Source organism: Ctenocephalides felis, unplaced genomic scaffold (assembly GCF_003426905.1).
Source record: "Ctenocephalides felis isolate EL2017-DRISC unplaced genomic scaffold, ASM342690v1 CF-g0.4_SCAFFOLD_01492, whole genome shotgun sequence".
Lineage (NCBI taxonomy): Eukaryota > Metazoa > Arthropoda > Insecta > Siphonaptera > Pulicidae > Ctenocephalides > Ctenocephalides felis.
This window is the reverse complement of record NW_020537646.1, coordinates 14,296,644-14,318,868: the sequence shown is the minus strand read 5'-3', so window position 1 is coordinate 14,318,868 and position 22,225 is coordinate 14,296,644. Positions and strand designations below refer to the sequence as shown.

The following is a 22,225-nucleotide window of genomic DNA, read 5'->3' as shown; positions in this document are numbered from 1 at the left end:
GAAAAAAATCTTCCAGAAATAAAAGTGACACTAAAACTGGCTATGAAGAAGCCAGTGCAATATCAACATCTCATCAAGAATTTATGTAGCATAATTGATGATCGTGTATCAAAAATTGCTTTTATTTTTATATTTTTTATAATAATTTTTGTAACGTACTGTTATCCACATATTTTTTATAAAAAGCAATTTTGACTATTTCTATTATGGTTTATTTTAAAACTAGTCTAATATATTTTAATTTAAAAGATTTTATGAATGAAAATTTAAGTCACAAATTTTTGAGGTTATGCTCATTATATGAGATAGATGGAAACATTATATGAATTTGTTTGTAAAGCATTTACAAACAGCTTTGAATGGTGGTAAACTTTATAAACTAGAGCTCATTGTAATATGATATAAATACCAGATTTCAATATATAATTATATATAATAATTCTATATCTTTATGTTTTACTCAGTTTTTATTACATTTTTATTATGCAAATTAAATTTGTTTTTATCAAAAATAGCCATTGAAAAAACAAAAGCAAAGGCTCATGTATTTGATATAAAATGTATAACAGTATTAAATATTTTTTAAATCAATTTTTGACGCCAAAATATACAGAATATTTTCTAAGGTACATATTAGGTCGTCAAATATCTCCCTTCCGCTTTTTTGCTCTTGGTTTATAATACAAAAAGGCGGAAGGGAGATATTTGACAACCTATTATATATTATAATAAATTTATTACTAAATTATTTGTGATTCATCACTTATTTCTAGTACACATTTTTGGGCGCCAGCGCTGACGTTTACTTTACCGATAGGAACCCTTTACCATATTTACCATGAGAGTGCAGAAAATGTTAATCCGGCAAATACTATAGGTATATTCTTAACTTTTATACAATTAGTTTGAAATAAGATTTTACAATGTAAATTCCATTCTTGACAGCTCTGACCGGTTATTCGTTACTTTTTATGCATTTCGCTGTTAAAATCCAGCCAAAAAACAATTTACTGTTTGCCTGTCACGTGTTCAACGTCGCATGCCAAGCAATGCAAGGCGTGCGGATATTACGTTATCAGTATATGACAAAACAGACGGAAATGCGGAACATCGCAATTGTACCAACCACTATGAAAGGAAAGGAGAAATGACCTCATTCATTCGTTCATTCGCTATGTCAGATAATGAATACATGCATGTAAATTAAACGATTTTTATTTTTATTTTTATTTATATGAAAAAATGTATATATTTAAATGCTGAAATAGAAATGCATATTGATCATGATTCTGTAGATTCTTTATTAGTAATACCATACATTCCTAATATATTTCATATTTTTACAGAATATTTTCAAAAAAATTGTACTAACTAATTGAATTGCTAATTCATGTAAAATCACGCGTAACATATAATTACTGTTAATTATTGCTAATAAGAAACGTATTTATTGTATACAACGTTTGAAAATACTTAATAAGTTAGGTCTTATTTAGAATTCAACGTAATGTATATTTAAAATCTTTAGTGATATTTTATTCAAAAATTTTAAGGCAAGACTTTAAAATTATATGCATTTTAATTAAAATATTGTATCGCATGACGAAGTTTAAATGGACACTAACCCTACCATTGTGAATATAATTTTGGCAGTTAGACCAATTATTATTCATAGTGAAAAAAAACATTAATTGGTGTCGATTAACCGTTGATTATTTACAATGTGGAAATGTGAACTTCAATTAGCAAATTTTTAAGTCGGACGTTTATTACGTTTTGATCTTTAAACATATTGAAATCCGTATATTGATGTTTTTGACGGCGAATTAAGCTTCAGCGAATAGTTCAAGATGCCCATTCCAAATAATTTCAAGTACCTTTACCTCTATTTATAAAACCAATATAATATTAGTAATCGAGGCAAGAATTATTCCGAAACAGCTGTTACTCCGGAAGCTAGTGATTGTAGATCGACTTCTGGTTGTGGTTCTGGAGCACACATAATGACGGGAATTTCTTGAATAGAGCTGCTCTATATTAGGATGGCTATAAAATTAAATAATGTATTAGTTGAATATTTAAATTTTGAACTTTATATATAATATTTTCTCTAACCTGATTCCATAAACTATCGGATTGTAGACAGCGTTTGCTTTAGCAAATAAGGAGCCCCAAATCGTTGCCAATGGGCTGATTGTAAAAGTTTCAAAAATTCCAGTATAGTTGATTACCTAAATAAATTTTGTTAAAGTAAGTAATTATTTAAATAAATAATTCATAATAATATATATTTTTTTACCAAGTATGGTGTCCATGCAAAGAACCAAAGCGCAATAGTCATGAGAGCAACCTTGGCCAATTTAAATTCTGCACTTTTGTCGCTAGCCCTGCACCAGATCCGGAGATCGAAGAAAGCTACTTTCATCTTCTTAGCTTTCTCTCTCTCATGCTTTTTTCGTGTTCAGCAACTGCCTATAAACAAATATTTGTTAATATTTATTTAATATTCATACTTTAACAATTATTTTAGGTCCCTTACTCGCACTATAAAGAAGTAGGAATATATAATACAAAATAGAGGTAAGTAATATACAAAAACCGAGTACACTAAAATATATGATCTGCTAAACCAGTCTTTATTCAAGTAATCAGTACCGCAAGCTGTCATATTGCCTTCGGGAACATACCTAAGGAAGAATAGAACTGTTTGATAAATTGTTTTTAATCAAATAATCGATTATATTAATTAATTAATTTGAATTGTTTACCTGTTCCAACCAAAGAAAGGCGCAATTCCCCATAGGCCAGAAGATATCCAAACTAATAGATTCGCAAAACTGCCCTTTATTCGTCAATGGTTTCGCGGCAAGACCCTACATAGTTATTGGTTGTGAAAAATGATATAAATACAGTTTAAGTTAGTCAACTTACTTTTACTATAACATTATATCGATCAAAAGCGATCATAGTCATTGTCCAAATTGAAACACACCCACAGAGCGATCCAAACATACCGTAAAGTTCGCACATTAGGGGCCCTGGAAATAAATTTTTATATAAATTATAGAGCAAATCTACAATTTGACTTTTTATAAATCATTTTGCCTAGTATCCAAGTTTCGTAGTAACAATTTATAACCATCGGTGGTGACATCCAGAACATCATCAGAAAGTCGGACACAGCCAAATTGATCACTAATAGATTTGAAGGAGTTCGCAGCTGCTTAGTGCTAGTAAAAATGTATATAACCATTCCATTTCCTATAAATGATATTATACCGAGGAGACCAATAACAAAACCTAGTATACTATGCCACATTGGATTCATTGGAGGAAACTGGTACCAGTGGACATCTACCATGTGCAGAATTTCCGGCGGGACCTCAAAATAATAGTAATATTTTAGATACATATATTTAGATAAGAAAAATTAAATCAGTGATTGATTTTGAATTTATCTCAATGATATTATTTGGTTCAATACAACTGAATATAACATCTACCTTATCTCCAAATATACATTTTTAGGCAAACGTTACATTCATTGCATTGGAGTGTTTTCCAGAAAATACTTGATACAAACACATATACATAAAATAAGTATCATTGCAGAATTAGTTCTAAAGTTTACCTTATCAACTACAGTCATATTCGCCCACGGGTCCGCATTGAAACGATCCCATTTGTAGGCCGAATATTCGGGCCCGTATTGGACCACGCCGGTAGCTGTGGTTTCCATTCTTGGTAACTTGGCCAAACACTGAACTGACAATGAGCGAGTTCTGTTTTTACAGAAGTACAATCTTATTTGTAAATTTTCGAATCCTTCTGAAGTTAATTAGATTAATTCTAATCCGATTTTCTCAATCTGACCTATGATATATTAGTAGCTTCCGTATTTTGTACTATATATACATTGGGGGATGGCTTTGTGAAATCTTTGAATTTTGCAAGGTCAAGCTATAATGATCGATTTTGTGATAAAAATAAGAAATATAAGTAAATCAAATCCATTACTTTCAAAACTGATTTAAACCTATGATTAATTAAGATATTAATTAATTTAATTAATTTATTAAATATTCTTTGAAATTGAGTCCATTATTGGTTACGAGAGAAAGTTGCTGATATGTTACCAGATTCAAAATAAGTTTATATATAAACCCATATTTTTTTGGAGTTTTTTCAATTATTGGAAATATATTTCATAAAATACTGAATATATATATATATATATATACATATATATATATATATATATATATATATATATATATATATGTAGATATAAAAAATTGTATTGCGTTGAACCTACTATATCTATTTACTATATAGAGCATTTGTTCATATGTTCAATATTTTAATCCAATAAGTCTGTTGTTTCTCCAATTGCTCAGTGAAAATTGGATTGTAGTTCTATTTTGAAAGAATGGAATTGGAAAGTAAATGCTTATTAATATTGAAGAAAAACATTTTTATACATAGCTTGGGTTATGTTTTATGAAAAATAATTATAATTGCGTGCGGTGATTTTGTGGCTGATAATTTTTCTGACATTTATATTCTAATATATTTATAGATATCTAATATATTAGATATGCCGCATATGCAGACCATCTTTGGAAACCTTTGTAAATTTATATAAACTGATAACAAAAAGAAAAGTGTGTAAGTCTCAAAAATTATTTTACTTAGAACAAATAATGATAATGTTCAGAATAAGTAATACATAAATTAATAAAGTAAATCAATAAATTGGTAATTGATTTATTATCACAGCATTAGATCATCGGAGGATTTCAACAAATTGATAAGAAAGCAAATAATTTTATAGTGATAACGCGATTTATTTGATGTGATATTATTATAGGAGTTTGTGTAGGCTACCCAGACTGGAATCAAATATTCCATGTTAAATAACCGCCTGTGCATCTTGATGTCAAGATATTGATGAAAAAAAATATATATAAAAATGTCGAATAGGCACATATGATTTTTGGATACTAGGGATCAAACTAAGATATTTTGCCGAAAAAACCATACCTCTGAAATGAATTCTAATGTGTCGTGCATTGACCCAAAAATTGGGATCAAATTTTGAAAAATTCCGTTTTTACCCATAAATTTAAATTTATCACAAAAATTTTAATAATCATTTATGACTAACTTCACAATACGGATATTTGGCTACCCTTAGGGTTGCCACTTTTAAAAGCCAACTTCATTAAGAAGCCAGCATAACGGCAGGACTCGTTTAATTCATACAGACTCGTTTAACAGGACTCGTTAAATTCATACAGAACTGTTAAAACTATAACGATATGATAATTAATTTTTAAATTATTGTGAATTTTTAAAATATAAGTCAAAATAAATAAGTTAATTCGGAAAATTAAGATATGATTCATTCATAAGTGGATTATTATGCATTTTTACAATTGATAAGACAATAATTTTACAGTGATAACGGAAACAAAATGGTGCTATAATCTTTATTTGATCTGCTTTATCATTTTACAAGTTTAAGTGAATCATACTAAACAAGAATTAAGAATCTTGTTTATAAAAGCTGTAAATATAACTCATGACGTAATGCGCTACGAACGACGGAATCTAACTAGGGGTGCGTTCGACTTGGACGCTTACGCGCTGTGAGCGCTCACGCTTATAAGCACGAATTTTTAGCGTTCGACTTGGCCGATAAGCGCTCAGAATCGATAACTAAATTCCGTTCGTTTTGGAAACTGTGAGCGTCAATAAGCATCAAAATGGCGGCAACTGGCGGTAACGATAATTGTGTAAATTTTATTACTTTCTGGATCATTCAGCGGGATTATAAAGAATTTAACAATTAATAAATAAATGAAATTTGGTTTGCTTATGCTTAATTCATATTAATTAAAATTAAAATTTAAAATTATTTAAAATTAATTAAGTTTAAAATTAATTAATATTAATATTAATATTAAAAAATAAATGTGATATACAACTTGGCATTTTTGCGGGATTATAAAAAATTTAACAATTAATGAATAAATGAAATTTGGTTAGCTTATGCTTAATTAATAGTAATATTAAAATTAAAATTTAAATTATTTAATATTAATATTAATATTAAAAAATAAATGTGATATACAACTTGGCATTTTTGCGGGATTATAAAAAATTTAACAATTAATGAATAAATGAAATTTGGTTAGCTTATGCCTAATTAATAGTAATATTAAAATTAAAATTTAAATTATTTAATATTAATATTAATATTAAGAAATAATTGTGATATACAACTTGGCATTTTTGCGGGATTATATAGAATTTAACAATTAATAAATAAATGAAATTTGGTCAGCTTATGCTTAATTAATAGTAATATTAAAATTATTTAATATTAATATTAATATTAAAAAATAAATGTGATATACAACTTGGCATTTTTGCGGGATTATAAAAAATTTAACAATTAATGAATAAATGAAATTTGGTTAGCTTATGTTAAATTAATAGTAATATTAAAATTAAAATTTAAAATTATTTAATATTAATATAATATTAAAAAATAAATGTGATATACAACTTGGCATTTTTGCGGGATTATAAAAAATTTAACAATTAATAAATAAATGAAATTTGGTCAGCTTATGCTTAATTAATAGTAATATTAAAATTGAAATTTAAAATTATTTAAATTAATTAAATTTAAAATTAATTAATATCAATATTAATATTAAAAAATAATTGTGATCTACAGCTTGCCATTTTTGTGGAATTATAAAGAATTTGACAATTAATAAACAAATGAAATGACAGATAGTAAAAACAACTGACGCTCACGCTCACGCTGCCCTACCTCTGTGGCGTGAGCGTATGTGAGCGCAAAATATGTGCTACGAGCATCCTACGATGATGCTACGAGCGTACTTATGTGACACTCACAGCGCCAAGTCGAACGATGAAAGCGCGCTCACGGCGCGCTCACAGCGCGTAAGCGTCCAAGTCGAATGCACCCTAGATTCACACATACGTAAAGGCTATCAGTCGATTTGTTGTATCGCTGTCAAAGATTGCTTTGGGAACGAAATATTAATTTTCTAGACGTGTTGGAATGTTGAATTTATTGGTCATGAGTAAACTATAGAATATATTATTCATTGTTGATTGGTATAACTAAGGTGGGGTGCATATATTCCAAAATTTTATTTTACTAAACACTTGGTTACAAGAGAGGTTATGTTTTACCATTTTATGTGATTATTATTTAGTTATTTGTTGAGATTTGGTTTCGCCAAAATGAGGTACGATTTTTATTGTTTTGTCAACGTTTTACGTCTGTCCCCATTGTGCTTTGTCAGCCCTTTGCTAACATTTCAAATGTCATATTTTCTTATTCAAGGTCTTACAATGCAGACACATCATATATATATATATATATATATATATATATATATATATATATAAATTTTACTTTATTATTCTATTTTCTCTTTTTAATTTGATAAGTGTTGTTGTTTTGTTATTTCTTAATTTTTATCTTCTATTTATAGGTTCTTCACAAAATTATAATTCCTATAGTTTATATAATTTTTTTAATTTTTTAATTTATGGATCTACTGGTGATGACATCAAATTGTATGTCGAAACGTTTAGAATTAGAGATTATTTTATAAATCTTTGTTTTTCTTTGTTTGATGTATCGCCCTTAAAGAACTTACTCAAATATCTCCACATCAAAATTAACTACTAAATCATATATATATATATATATATATATATATATATTGAATATATTATTATATATTATATCTATTAGTTTATTATAAAAACATTTATTTGCACAAAATCTTCAACTATACCAGGGTGTAATAGCACACATTCTATTATGTCCATTTATAAATCACATTTGATTGGCATCTATAATTTGAAATTATTTTTAAATTATTTTATAATTATATCATTTCTTTTTTATATAGCTTTTTAATTTGGTTCTTTATGGTTTCTTATTATATGTCATCATCATTGAAATGTTGTTTACCAATTACTTTTTGACAATTAGTCGATTGTAACAAAAATGTACTACTTAAAAAACTATATTCACAAAGTTCTTAAAACAATAATTTAAAATTACGTTTCATAATTGCTATCAATATATATATATATATATATATATATATATATATATATAAGATCTGTTTATTATAGTTCGATGATTATAAGTAATCATTCAACAACAATCAAATAAATATTAAGTTTTGTGACTAACCTATCTCATTGGATGCATTATATTGCAATTTAACAATGGATTTAAAGTCCTGTTACTTTACAGTTTCATTCACATTAATTAAATCTAATATTTAATAATAATAATAATAAATGCTGATAATTTGTACAAATTGCAAATTAAATTATTAAACATAATTATTTTATTATATATTATTAATTATATAATTTATAGTGAAGAAGATATGGCAGGTGCTAGTAAGGAATTGGATCCGTCCAAACCTTCTCCACATGTTGGATCTTATGGTTCTGTGGGATCATGGATTTATTCCTTGGCGAAAAAGATTATTGTCGTTGGAACTGTTTATTTTGTAGGATATATGGGCTGGTCTGTGGCATGGCTAATAGGTATAACCATTTGTTTTTATTTCTATTATATTTTAGTAAAAGCTAAATTAGGTTGAAAGTAATTCAAGTATCAATAAAGATAATGAACTTTGCTATATTTTATTGTAAAGCATTTTGTATTAGTTATTATATTGATTTTCTATTATAAGGATTCAAAAATATAATACTTTATTAATTTAACATTTTTATATAAATCGATTTTTTACTAGCTCCACTGTTTCTTTCTGTTGCTCGTGACGAGTGGCGGAAGGAAAGTGATATGAGGAGAAATATTGCCAAAGCTTCAGCTCTAGCAAGTGAAAAAGATGTGATTTTAGCTCGGCTTGATGATTTACCAGCTTGGGTAAATAGATTTATAAGCTATAGATTGAAAAAATGCTTTTTTAAGTTTTAATCAACAATTAATATTGGTGCTAATATATTAATTACAATTGAAAGTATAATGATAAAATATAAGAATTGTTTAAAGCCACATGAGAATATTTTATGTCACTAATTCTGTTTAATAACACTTAGTATATATTAATTTCGTTATATTCTTTTAGGTATTTTTCCCAGATATTGAAAGAGCTGAATGGTTAAACAGGGTAAGATTCAATATATTTAGATTTTGAGTACTAGATTTTGAATAAATTTATCAATATTATTGTTTTAGATTCTTCGACAAGTCTGGCCTAATGTGAACCATTATGCTCGTGGCCTAATAAAAGATAGTATTGAACCTTCCGTTGCTGCTGCTCTTGCTAAATACAAACTCCATGGCTTTAAATTTGATCGTTTAATTCTTGGAACTATTGTGAGTATTATTAAAAAAATTAATATATTTGCGGCAAGATTTAAGTTTTGAATTTTGTTTTATTTTGCAGCCTCCCAGAATTGGTGGTGTTAAAGTATATGATCGAAATGTTGATAGGAATGAAGTTATAATGGATATGGATATATTGTATGTAATCATAATTCTTATTTTAATTTTTTCAGATAACTTTCTAAAATAGATTATTTTTATTTTAGTTATGCTGGTAATTGTGATATAACTTTTGTTTTGGGAGGAATTAAAGGAGGAATAAGAGATTTTCAGGTAAATATTGTGTTAAACAAACAAGAAGCATTGTTATTATTATAATTTACTAGTTTAATTAATAATTAATTTTACAATTTTACAGATACATGGCATGGTACGAGTAGTTTTGAAGCCTTTGATATCTAAAATACCATTATTTGGAGGTATTCAAGTATTTTTTTTGAATAATCCAAGTATTGATTTTAATTTGGTTGGAGTTGCCGACTTATTGGATATGCCTGGCCTAAGGTATGGATAAGATGAAGGTATTATATTGATATAAAGTTTTTATTCAATTGAATTTTTTACTTTTCCAGTGACTTGTTGCGACGTATTATTGTGGAACAAGTAGCTGCTATGATGGTTTTGCCAAATAAAATGGCTATTCAGATGAGTGATGAAATACCCGCACAGACACTGAAAATGCCAGAACCTGAGGTAATTATTGCTTGATTTATTAATTTATGTAATTTAAAATATATTTCTCCCAGTTCTGGCATCATTCTCTAACTGCTGAAATATGTGCTACTTTTGGACACTTTAGATGTTTCTAAAGTTGCATATTGTGGAATACTTTTTTAATATATTCTGTTTTTTTTTTAATATGATAGGGCGTGCTACGAATCCATGTTGTTGAAGCTAAACATTTAATGAAGAAGGATATTGGAGTTCTGGGAAAAGGCAAAAGCGATCCCTATGCTATTGTTACTGTTGGAGCACAAGAATTTCGCACACAAACAATTGATAATACAGTCGATCCAAAGTGGGACTATTGGTGTGAGGTCAGTGGTCTAATTAATTTCTATTGTTATACATGTTTATTTTTTTCTTTATTATGTGAAAATTTTAACTCGAGTTTTCTAACAGCAGTATTTTTTACCATTGAGTTTTCTTTAACAATAGTTTCAAGATTAGATTTAGTAATTGTTGTTTACTGATGTATTTTGACGTGCTGTTCAAATCAAAACAATCAAAAGATTTTTTTTATAACTAAGACAAATAGATTGATAAAAATAAAAATATATGAAGTTTTCATTTGAAGAAAACGAGTGCAGATACTCGTTAAGTTGCCAATTTTTCGTTAAAAATTTGCGGAATAAATTATAATGATTTATCATTTGAAAATGATTGAATATAATCTGCGATTAATAATTATTAAGCAAGAAATTTTAAGCCTGGTAACGGAAATTTTAATCTAAGGGCGGTTGGTTTAAGAAAATACTATAAATATTTTTTAGAATGAAGTAAGTCTGATTCAATTGTATTAAAAATGCATCAGTAAACATTAAAATATTTTATGTAGCAATTTTACTATAGGAGATAAATGTCAAGAATTTTTGTAAATAATAAAGATAAAATAGAATAGAACTAAATAGAGATGAGAACAGAAGCTCATCATTATACTAAGATTAATAGCTGAATCAGTTAGTTTAGGTTATCAAAAAGGTCATTAATCAACCATTTTTTTACAGTAACATTTTAAAATATCCGAGATAAAACCGTGTTTAATATATTTTTTAGTTTTTCGCAGTTTGGTTCTTAACGCATGCGTTAATTGCCTTTTTGTGACATACATATTTTTTGCGTGAAATGCAGTTAGCGTGCACTTTATAAATGCATTCAATAGAATTTTTTTCATAACTTTTTTTTAGCTTACCTATTGCAAACAGATTACATATAGTATTGTCGTGAATGTTTGTACGATGTCCAAAACAGGAACAAAAGCTTTACATAATTTTATATATTTGCCACAATCATTATAATAAGCCTTAACGACAATTTTTTGTTATGATCTTTGATATACATATTTTTTGTATAATAGTAATATTATCGTTTGCCGTGTTTTATATAGAATGGAACTGTTGCAATACTTCTCTCTGCTTTTAATTGCATCTTCCAACGAAATAAAATCATGAATATTATATCACTTGTTGAAGGCAATTAGTTCTTGATTTAATTTATATGCATATTCAAAACTGCCAATTTTATTTGCAGCTATTTGTATTGCTAAATCGAAATCCATCGCAAATATGTTATTATTACTAGCTTACTTCATTACTTTCTCTACGAATTAATAAATTCATGTATTTAAAAATTAGCTTAAAAAATTATAGGGCGTTAATATGAAATTTCAGATCTGAATTCATAAAATGTTACTTATTAAACTTTCTTCAACCGTTTGTTTCAAAATTTAGTTTTTTTTTTCAATGTGTTGTTTTCTGTATTTGGTTTTTGTTTTGAATGCACGGAACGCAGGGCGTTTTGGAGTCGAAAGGTCAGACATTATTCCTTCAACTATTGGACAAAGATGATATCTCTAAAAAGGATGAGAGTCTTGGAAGGTCAGTTTATAAACAGCACCTTTAAAAAAAGAATAATCCCAGTTTGGTGAACGACCTTTTCGCTTTTCGGTACTGGGTTGAAGTTATCCGTAAATTATATTGATATTAGATCATTGTAGTTTACCTTTCCTGCTTTGTCATTCATTTTAATCATTTTTATAGATGTAGTTTACGGATAATTTCATACAAAAATTTAATATGGCATATTAACTCTTCACCGATTCGCACAAAGTATTTAGGCCGAATGAGTGTACAATTAATATTTGCATGCTGCTTTTATCATAGTTGAAATTGTTCTTAATGTTTTACAATTTCATTTTATTTTTTAATACTTTATTTTAGAAAAATTTAAGTTGATTTTGCAAAGAACCAATCTGTATATCTAATTTGATCTAAGTATTTAGTCATGTGTAGTAAGTATATTTAAGAAGTATGCTCTTAGATTAGGCAAAATTAACACCACAAAATTACACGAAACAGCAAACATTAATTGAAATACTTCAATTTTAAACGTTTTTATATTTTATAAATGTATGGTTATGGTTTTGTTAGGTTGTAGGCAAATTGTAATATGAAGGTAAGTTCTTGCGTTGTTTTTTTAATCCACCATATTCTGTGTTTTCAGCATAAGTATACATTTTTTTGTCTACGTCGTTAAAAACACGCTGATTCATATAAATTCTAACTTCAAATTTTTATTAATATTTTTGTTGTATATTTTTTATCATGAAGTTGAGTTGGTTTACATTCAAAATGAATGTGAAATGATATAATTTTACTGCTTTATTTTTTATCGATTATATTATTATATAACGCTATGTTTTTGGTATATATTACTTTATTATTATATTATATGACGATAACAGGGAGAAATTAGTTCGAGAAAGCGTCAAGAAGTTGCGTTGGATTTGTGGGATTGGGATCCGGGATTTCCGGGTGCACAGAATGATGATTTCTTGGGCAGGTCTCTGCAATTAATCTGAACGGTTTGCAAAACGCTTTGCGCTTTGGCGAGTTTCTGATATTTTTTGGTGACTAACAGTTTTTTAGCTTTGCTTTCTCGTCGGGAGGATGTGTTTTTGATTGACTTTAATAAAACGTCACACACACGTGTGTATATAAACATTATTACATAAATACATTAATACTATTACATAAAAAATGATTAAATTCCCACTTGGGGAGACAAGTCGTTATTAGCCATGGTGTCAATTGATTGACGCCCAACGCAAGTGAGAACTTACGCAATGTGGAATATATATCTGCCCATATATTTAAAATAATTGCTGATTAAATCCTGACATAGTTAATATATTTAATTATTAGATTATATACGTCAAACTATTAAAAACAATCTATAAATGAATCTTTAAATTTCGAAGTTCTTACTACACGTTTTGAGTCATATGTAAATATACGTTATATATAAAATAAAGGATACCGTTGTAATTATTATTGGCATCAATTTTAAATCAAAGTAGTAGTATCCGATTCGTTACTGCAATAATAATTACAATATTAGAAGTATGAAGCTACGAACTTTCTTTAGTGCAACTACAAATTTCTTGTGCTATTTAGCCTTTTTAATCAAAAATTATACTCTAAAAAGTATAATTCAGTTGTTGTGATATTACTTGATGTTAATGAACTAAAATGCTTTATTGTTCTATTGAGAAAGTTGTTTATTTTACTCGATCTGCAAATAAATGTTTACATTTTGATACGTATTTTCATACAAACATGCTTTGAAGCTAATGCAAATATAACAAGACAATTTTAAAGCTTTTGAATGGTATGCGATGTATTTATATATAAACTACATAAGTTAGGGTGGTCCTTAATATGGACATTTGCGAATTTCCTTGCTTCCAAGGGCTCGAATGATTCCAAATTGATAAAAACAATTCTCGGAAAGTTTTAGCTCTCAATATTAACTTTTAAATAGTGCGCAATTCAATCAAACTTCGTATGAAAATAGCATGAAAAAAAATTTGAGAATTAAAAAAAAAATTAGGTATAACTTAGCGACAAATTTTGAATAAAACTCATTCATTTGTTCGCTAAATTATATATAAAAACATTTTTAAAATTTTTGAAAAAAATTTCATGCTATTTCCATACAAAACTTTGATTAAATTGCACACTATCTAAAAAACAATATTAAGAGCTAACACTTTCATAGAATTGTTTTTTACCAATTTGGAATCATTTGAGCCTTTAGGAGCAAGGAAATTCGAAAATGTCTATATTAAGGACCGCTCTAATATTAGTATAAAAGATATTCGCATTGAGTATTTATATATTGATTTATAAAAAAATTCATAGAAATGAAATATTACTTTTTATATTTTTGTGAAGTCTCGTATTTTTCGAATTTTACTATAACTCATTCATAATTTTGTTTATAAATAACACGAATATTGTTAAGAATTTATATTGAATACATCTTTGTCATAATAAGTTCAATAATACATGGTTTTGTGAAATGCTTTTCTAATGATACTTTATATCTTCCAAATGGCTTTGTCGAACACCTGAACATTACCAACACTTTTGACTCGTGTTATATGTGTATGCTGTATATATATTTATAATATTCTATTATGATTTATGCTGCCAATTCCCAGTAATAATTTAAACCCATTTATTGCTATAATAACATCGCGAAATTGAAAGTGCACGGCTTTTTAATTTGGTCTTGTGCAGATGGCAATTGAGGATGGCAACTCCTCCCTGCTGGCAATCCTGCTCTACGACAAAGACCGAACTGCCGACGAGAGCTTGGGCAGGTCGGTTTCTGTGCATTTCCCTATAGCTAATTGTTAAATGTTAATTGTTTGTCTTTAACATTCCATGTTACAGTAAAAAATTAGATTTATTACAAAGATACAAGTTAGGTTCTTTCGTAGAGAGTTCTAAAAAAAAGATGTTATTTTTGATTTTCTAGTCTCAAAATTTTGTAGATAGCTAAATGTAAAATATTTTCATTATGTGATATTAACAATTATATTAACTTTGACTGAACTAAATTAAATTAAATGTAGTTAATTTAACTAATTACTATAGCATGGAAATTATATTAATTGGCTATCATATTTTTATTTAAGTTGATATATTAGATCTAAAAATTTATTTCAAGACTGTGATATTTTATAGATTTTTTATTGGTTATATTATAAGAATATAATGACTCTTAGATAAAAATATGATAGCAACTTATGTTATATAATCCTAATTAACAGTATACTGGTTTTGGATAAAAGCTTAATATAACAATTTTCATTATGCTGCTTTCCTATACACCTTATATTATGAGTGATTTTAGTATTTTAGATTGATTGTAAACTAAAAAAATATAAATTCAACTGTAATAGCATTATTTACATTATTGATATTTCGAAAACTAATAGTTTTTGTACTGGCAAGTGTGTTTTGCCTTCTGAGTTTTCTTTAGATGTTGAATTAACTTAACCAGTTATCTTATCTTTGGTAACAATATTATATTATTGTTACCAAATATTCTTTTATTTCGGTTATATTCAAATCAAGATAGAAAATTTGTATCATTTATTATTTAAATTCCAAGAACATAACAAGAATTTTCTCTTCGGTTTGGCCACAAATTAACAATATATTGATTTGCAGAGCTACTGTTGAAGTTAACAGCGTTGCAAAGAAAGGTCAAATCGATACGGTTAGTATTTATGATTTTATTTAATATTATTTAATCAAATGGCAATTGAATTATATAATCTCATTTCAGTGGCTCACATTGGAGCAAGCTAAACATGGAATGGTTCATTTACGTATGACTTGGTTGACTTTAACTAGCAATCCAAATGATTTACAGGCCGTAAGTATATTATATTGAATAATCGTTAAATTTAATATGTGTATATAATTTATTTTTGAAGGCTTTAGAAGAAACGCAACTATTGAGGGTTACTTCAATGAGTACTGCACTTTTGACCATTTTTATTGACAGTGCCAAGAACTTACCAGTAAGTTATTATAACTATCTGTAACATTATAATTTATTATAATATTTAATAAAATATTTGTTTTTTCAGCAAGCTCGTGTTCAAAGTAAACCTGATCCCTACGTTGTTGCAAGTGTCGGTAAAAATTCCGAACAAACTCAGGTGCAAATGCGCACTGATTGCCCTGTTTGGGAACAAGGATATACATTCTTGGTTGCAAATCCTGATAATGATGGTGTTTATCTGAAGGTCCGTTATATAGAAAGACAACTACAAATATCTCTATATTCATATTTTTTTATATTTTTGTTTTTTTTAGATTGTTGATCACAAAACCGGCAATGAAATAGGAAAGTTTGCATACGCTCTCTCTGGTTTATTAGAATTGCCAAATATGCAAATTGAAAATGAACCGTTTACCTTGCAAAAATCGGGACCTGAATCAAAAATTATTTTGAGCATGAGTTTAAGAGTAAGTCGTGATAGTGAAATTTATACATCATGCAAAAATTAATTACTGTATTTTAATCAATTCATTATAGATCTTGAAATATGATGGGCCAGTAGCGTCTTCTGACGTATCAGAATCCGGAGATGGTGATGCTGTTGAACAGGGAAATTTGTCCAGAAGTAGCTCTGTGAGAAGCAGTCATAAGAAATCCGATTCGTCTTCAGGTAATTAAAAATATTTTTTTTATATTTGTTTGCACGATTGAAGATTAATTTTTATTAGCCAGATCAGCAAGTTAAGCTTTGAATTAATTCATATACCAAATAACTTATTATTTGAATGTGTTTTAAATACTTTTTGTCTTATGATTTCTTTGCAGACAAAGCGCCTCCAAGTCCTGCACATTCTATCAGAAAGCAAGATTCGATAAGATCCAACAAAGCTCCAATTGCTCTGGACGAGGAACTGGAACCTTTAGTAGAAAAGACTGAAGCACCAACATACGTTGAATCTATCCCCGGTTCACCAAAGTTGAGCGGTTTAGTTCACAGAACACCTTCCGTCACTTCGTAAGTCATTTAATGCTTTTATGAATTGATTTGATTAGGATAATTGAACTTAATTGTTTTTAATTGATATGGATAGACAGAGATATTTCTTATGCCGTAATCATTTGCAATATGATATGTATAGTGCAAATTTAATAGATTTTCCAATAATTTAAATAAAATAACATAACATTTTCATAATAACGCAATACAAGTAAAATTAAGGTGACCATACGTTCCGGATTTCAAGGAAAATCCCGGGTTTTCAAAAAATTGGTTTATTTAATGTAAAACTGATTTTGTTAAACAACTGTTAAAAACTACGCTCCTTGGCTTACTATAGTTTTCGTCCCGGTTATTAAACCAAAAATAGGGTTACTTTAATAAAATGCATTATTGTATTAAATAAAGTAAAATCGAGTTTTCCTTAACTAATCTGATTTGAATTCTCAAATTTTAAAAGAACATCTGGCGCACACGACTTGGGACGTATCCAGTTGACATTGCGATACAGCGTTCAACGCCAAAGATTGGTAGTTATTGTTCATAAAATTATGTAAGTATATAAAATAATTTTCCACATTCTGAAAATTCATCAAATGTAACCCTTAAAATTAATTTTTTAGGCATATTCCGTTGAAGGATCCATCTAATATTCCTGATCCTTACGTTAAATTGTATCTGTTACCATCGCGCTCAAAAGACTCAAAGCGAAAGACTGCTGTAAGTTTAAAACAACTTATTATATATTCAAGATATTTATTCATTTTTTTTATTTCAGGTGATAAAAGATAATTGTAACCCAGTTTTTGATGAATCATTCGAATACATAATTTCTCAAGGAGAATTGTCGACGACGCAATTGGAAGTGACGGTAGCTACGCAGAAAGGATTTTTATCGGGAGGTAGTCCTGTGATCGGTCAAGTAAGATTCACGATATTAATAGAAAATATATATCTATTCAAGATACAAATAATAATACACGTTTTTGGAATTACTTTTAGGTGATTTTAGATCTGAACGATTACGATTTATCTCAAGCTTCAACCCATTGGCTGGATCTATGCCCAGAATTTAAGTCATAAATGTGGATCATTGCTTTCGAATTTTAATCAAAACATGCGTATGCTATTAAATTAAATGTGTTTTTCTACCTTTAATTTTTGCTTCTACAGTTTATATTTATGTTTGTTATTTTTAGGTATAAATATACGCTTTATTTTGTTATTTTATAAAAGATTTTTATCAATATTTAATAATGCTTTTATATTACAAATGATACTTTTGTGTTGCACAAATTTGGTATATAGATGTATATACTGTACTAATATTTATTTTTTCAACATAAATTTTCTTTTGACATGTGCCTTACATTCTAGATTATTTCAATTATCTTTAATACGTACTTAATCTTAAAACTTCATTATGCAGCTTCAAAAAGCTTACCATATACCTCCTAAATAAAAAACTTATTGATGTTATTAATGTTATTTGAAAATAAATAAACTTCTATCTTGGATTGTATATTTAGTTATATGTATTTTTATATGTATTTCGCATAATTTAAACAATCAAGTTGTTTAAAACCGTTATTGCAAACTTATGCTTTCAAATATGTTTAATTATGATTATAACATAATTAATGTTTATATTCATAAGAAATACATAATGTCAATTGCGTTTACATGATGTCTTGTTTTAATTACTATAATAAATAAGTGATTATTATACCTAAGATATATTTGTCATTTTACGTTATCCAACAATCTGATTTGTTTAATTTATTTATCAAAACAAATAGTTTGTCATCTGTCATCATTTAAATTTTCAAAATCTTTATCTTATGCCTATTCTGTCATTGCAAAATTAAAAGTGAAATGTACCCTGCCTTATGACATTGACTGAATTTAAGTGGCTGCCTGGCAGATAGATCAACTTGTTCCACAATGTATTATGAACGCGTTATAGGTAATCAAATTATTGCAGCAAAATGTCGGGTCAATCTAAAAAAGGCGGAGAATCCAATAAGAAAAAAGCGGAAGGTTCTCATAAAAATACTACAGAGCAAAACCTCAAATTAATGGAAGCAACCTACAAGAATTCGCCAGAAAGAAGTCGCAGGAAGATCGTAGAGTTCGATAAAAAATCTTTAATACCGGATACTTGTAAAAAGAAAACTGTTGAATTTAAATCAAGGGTAGAAGAGAAAAGCCTAGATGAATCCATAGACGACGACAAGAATACAGAAAAAAATGTAGACAGTGAGGAAATTAATTTTGAAAAATCTAAGAAAAAAAGTAAAAATAGAACAGATGAGGTTGCGATAAGACCAGGAAGAAATAAAAAAAGGTCTCAAGATCATTACGGCAAGTTGGAAGAGCCATATAGAAAAAAATATGAATCGCTAGACTATGCCGTAACTGAAGAAGTCTTAGAAATGCCAGAGAAGATTAAAAAATCCGAATTAAACTCTAAACGTGAAAGGGATTATGCACTGAAAGCAGAAGATTCGTCCGAAAAACTCTCAAAAATACGTAAAATAAAGTCGGATGAGTCCTTATTCAGATCGGAAGAAAATATAGGAAAATGCTTTAAAAGCAAGTCAGATGATTCAATTGGTAGATCGGAATATTCATCTAAGAGCAAATCAGATTTTTCTAGATCTGGGGATTCGGAGGAAAGATCTGAAGACTTCTCGAGATCAGATATATCATCCAAAAGCAAATCAAATAGTTCTTTGAATCCATCTGGAATAGATTCTGAAAGAAACACGAACATCTCTGGTAAACGCAAATCAGGAGACACCAGTTCTAGTGAATCGGAAGGTGAAGAAAACTTTACAACGAAGAAAAAACCTAAAAGTGATTCAATGATTAATCTCGTAAAATGGCCAACAAATGATTCGTCTGATAGTGATATTGATATTGCTACAATACATGTAACACCTACAGATCAAATAGAAAATGCGAAAACGACTTCAAAAGCGAAAGAGAGGAGTAAGGCTAGGAAGGAACGATCAAAAACATCTCCTGTAAATATTGTAGAAGATTGGATTAGTAACTCAACAAAGGTGTCTGTAAAAAAATCAGATAGTAATAATTTAGTAGATGCATGGCAATCTGAAAGTCCTCTAAAGCAACGCATAGAAACAAGCGAATTTACCTATAAACCAGAAAGACATAAAACAAAACGTGATTATGGTGAAAAACCAGAAAAACGTAAACGTAAAAAGAAAGTTGAAGATGAGGAAGAACCTGACGAACTTGCACTTGCACTTACTAAGCGAGATGATTATTTAAAAATTAGAGTCAAGAGAAATAACATTCCTATTGCAAAGAAACCGTTCGAAGAAACCATTGATGTACATGAGGATTTCACAGCTGCCAAGAAAATTCTAAAAAACACACAGAATCATATAGAAGATGTTAAACCAGAACAACAATTATCAAGTGATGAATCAGAAAAAGTCTCCAAGAAGAAAAAACATCGGAAAAAGAAAAACTCAGAAAAATATGTCGATATAATAGATAAAAATGAACTGGATAAAAAGATGACTGAAGACTTAAACCGCAGTCTTAAAAAAGCAATTAAAGCATCCAAAAAGGCGAAAAAGGACTATTTAGAGAGAGAAAAACCGGTTATTAGTATTACTAAAAAACCATCAAAAATTCTTGAACAAATAATTATTAAAGAAATAGGGGCCGTAAATAATGCAGATTCAGTAAGAGCTTCATCCGCCTATAAAGATCACAACCATCAAGAATTGGACGCACCTCCGTACTATAGCACTATTGAAAGTTGGGTATATGCAATTGCCAAGAAAGCTTTTGTTTTAGGTTGTGCTTATTTTTGCGGATACATGGGAATGTCAGCCGTATGGCTAATAGGTAAGAAAAAACTAATAAAATTTCGTAATTTATTTTACGATACATTGCTTTTTAAAATTAAGGCCCGGTAATTTTCCTTGCTGTGCGAGATGAAATTCGTAGAAGAAATGAAGCGAGACGATCAGTTGCTAAAGCTTTTGCTACGGGAAATGAAAAAGATATTATCCTAGCCAAACTTGGAGACTTGCCTGCCTGGGTATAAACGATTCTTGATGAATGTTGTTATTGTTAATATTATAATTTTTACATATTTTTTTTATTTTTTAGATTATATATCCCGATATAGAACGTGCGGAGTGGCTCAATAGGGTATGTTATATAATGAAAATTTTGTGCGTCATGCATTATATCAACACACAGAGTCATTATTGATTATATAATTTCTCAATTTATTTTTTCAATAAGATTTTCAATACGATTTGGGCAAATGTCAGCTATCACATCAGAGCATATATAAAAGAAAAGATCGAGCCAGCTGTAGCTGAAACTGTAAAAGGATTTAAATTTGATAGAATTGTCTTGGGAACTATAGTAAGTTTTATCATCAACTTTTAATTCATTAATACAATCATAAATTGAAAAATGTTATTTAAAATATCAATTATATCTAATATCTTCAAAATCTATCTTTTCTAATCGAGCATAGCCTCCAAAAATTGGCGGAGTCAAAGTTTATGATCGTAATACTTCCAGAGATGAAATTGTTCTAGACCTGGATATTTTGTACGTAATTTATGAGTATATTTTATAAAAAAATAACTTTTAAATGCATTAAAAAATTTATAGTTATGCAGGCAATAGCGATATAACATTTTCCCTGAAAGGAGTGAGAGGAGGGTTGAAAGATTTTCAGGTCAATATCTTTATATATTTATATTTAATTAAATTAGCTTGCACATAATTATGAGCTCTTGTTTTGATTACAGATGCATGGTATTGTTCGAGTAGTTTTGAAACCCTTATTAAAAGAAATGCCACTTTTTGGTGGTATACAAATATATTTTTTAAATAACCCCTATTTAGATTTTAATTTGTTGGGCGTAATTGACTTGTTGGATATGCCAGGTCTCAGGTGCGTGAAAACAAATATTTAACTTATAATGTGTAATTTTTAATATTAATAGTCATCATTTTATTCGATTTGTTTTCTAAGTACATATTTTCAGAGACATGCTACGATACATGTTTGTCGAACAGATTGCTGCAGTAATGGTTCTGCCGAATAAAATAGTTATATCTTTGAGTGATGATGTACCACATCAAGCTCTTAAAATGCCTGAACCAGAAGTAATATATTTTTTGTAATAATCGACTCTGTTGGATCGGATTTTTAT

General features: G+C 28.3%; 2 protein-coding genes and 1 pseudogene across 3 annotated transcripts in view; 2 read left to right on the top strand and 1 right to left on the bottom strand.

The window, feature by feature from the left end:
- Window positions 1-1,927: 1,927 nt before the first annotated feature.
- Window positions 1,928-3,743, bottom strand: LOC113370738 (annotated as a pseudogene).
- Window positions 3,744-7,025: 3,282 nt separating this feature from the next.
- On the top strand, window positions 7,026-18,433 carry LOC113369782 (extended synaptotagmin-2). Of its 2 annotated transcripts, none has more exons than XM_026610354.1 (22): window positions 7,026-7,292; window positions 8,450-8,622; window positions 8,832-8,965; window positions 9,168-9,209; window positions 9,278-9,418; window positions 9,489-9,565; window positions 9,634-9,700; window positions 9,786-9,931; window positions 10,000-10,120; window positions 10,294-10,464; window positions 14,731-14,813; window positions 15,670-15,718; window positions 15,788-15,877; window positions 15,939-16,025; window positions 16,095-16,253; window positions 16,324-16,476; window positions 16,547-16,679; window positions 16,835-17,024; window positions 17,467-17,559; window positions 17,630-17,726; window positions 17,785-17,928; window positions 18,009-18,433. In XM_026610354.1, the coding sequence occupies exons 1-22, from the start codon at window positions 7,288-7,290 to the stop codon at window positions 18,087-18,089; spliced, it is 2,436 nt and encodes an 811-aa protein (XP_026466139.1). In that variant the 5' UTR covers window positions 7,026-7,287; the 3' UTR covers window positions 18,090-18,433. The 2 variants fall into 2 exon arrangements, with proteins under 2 accessions (XP_026466139.1, XP_026466138.1); XM_026610353.1 differs by lacking the exon at window positions 14,731-14,813 and adding an exon at window positions 11,939-12,024.
- A 561-nt stretch (window positions 18,434-18,994) lies between these two features.
- Window positions 18,995-22,225, top strand: part of LOC113370892 — a 10,395-nt gene continuing 7,164 nt past the window's right edge. The window contains 9 exon segments of the mRNA XM_026611569.1: window positions 18,995-19,265; window positions 19,317-20,891; window positions 20,954-21,087; window positions 21,159-21,200; window positions 21,297-21,422; window positions 21,538-21,614; window positions 21,678-21,744; window positions 21,818-21,963; window positions 22,058-22,178. Of these exon segments, the coding sequence (XP_026467354.1) occupies window positions 18,995-19,265; window positions 19,317-20,891; window positions 20,954-21,087; window positions 21,159-21,200; window positions 21,297-21,422; window positions 21,538-21,614; window positions 21,678-21,744; window positions 21,818-21,963; window positions 22,058-22,178 (2,559 nt within the window).

Excerpts from the sequence above, each read along its gene's own strand:
- LOC113369782 (XM_026610353.1), top strand. Across the intron at positions 15,719-15,787 it reads AGAAAGGTCAAATCGATACG|TGGCTCACATTGGAGCAAGC; the intron begins GTTAGTATTTAT and ends ATCTCATTTCAG. Across the intron at positions 15,878-15,938 it reads ATCCAAATGATTTACAGGCC|GCTTTAGAAGAAACGCAACT; the intron begins GTAAGTATATTA and ends TTATTTTTGAAG.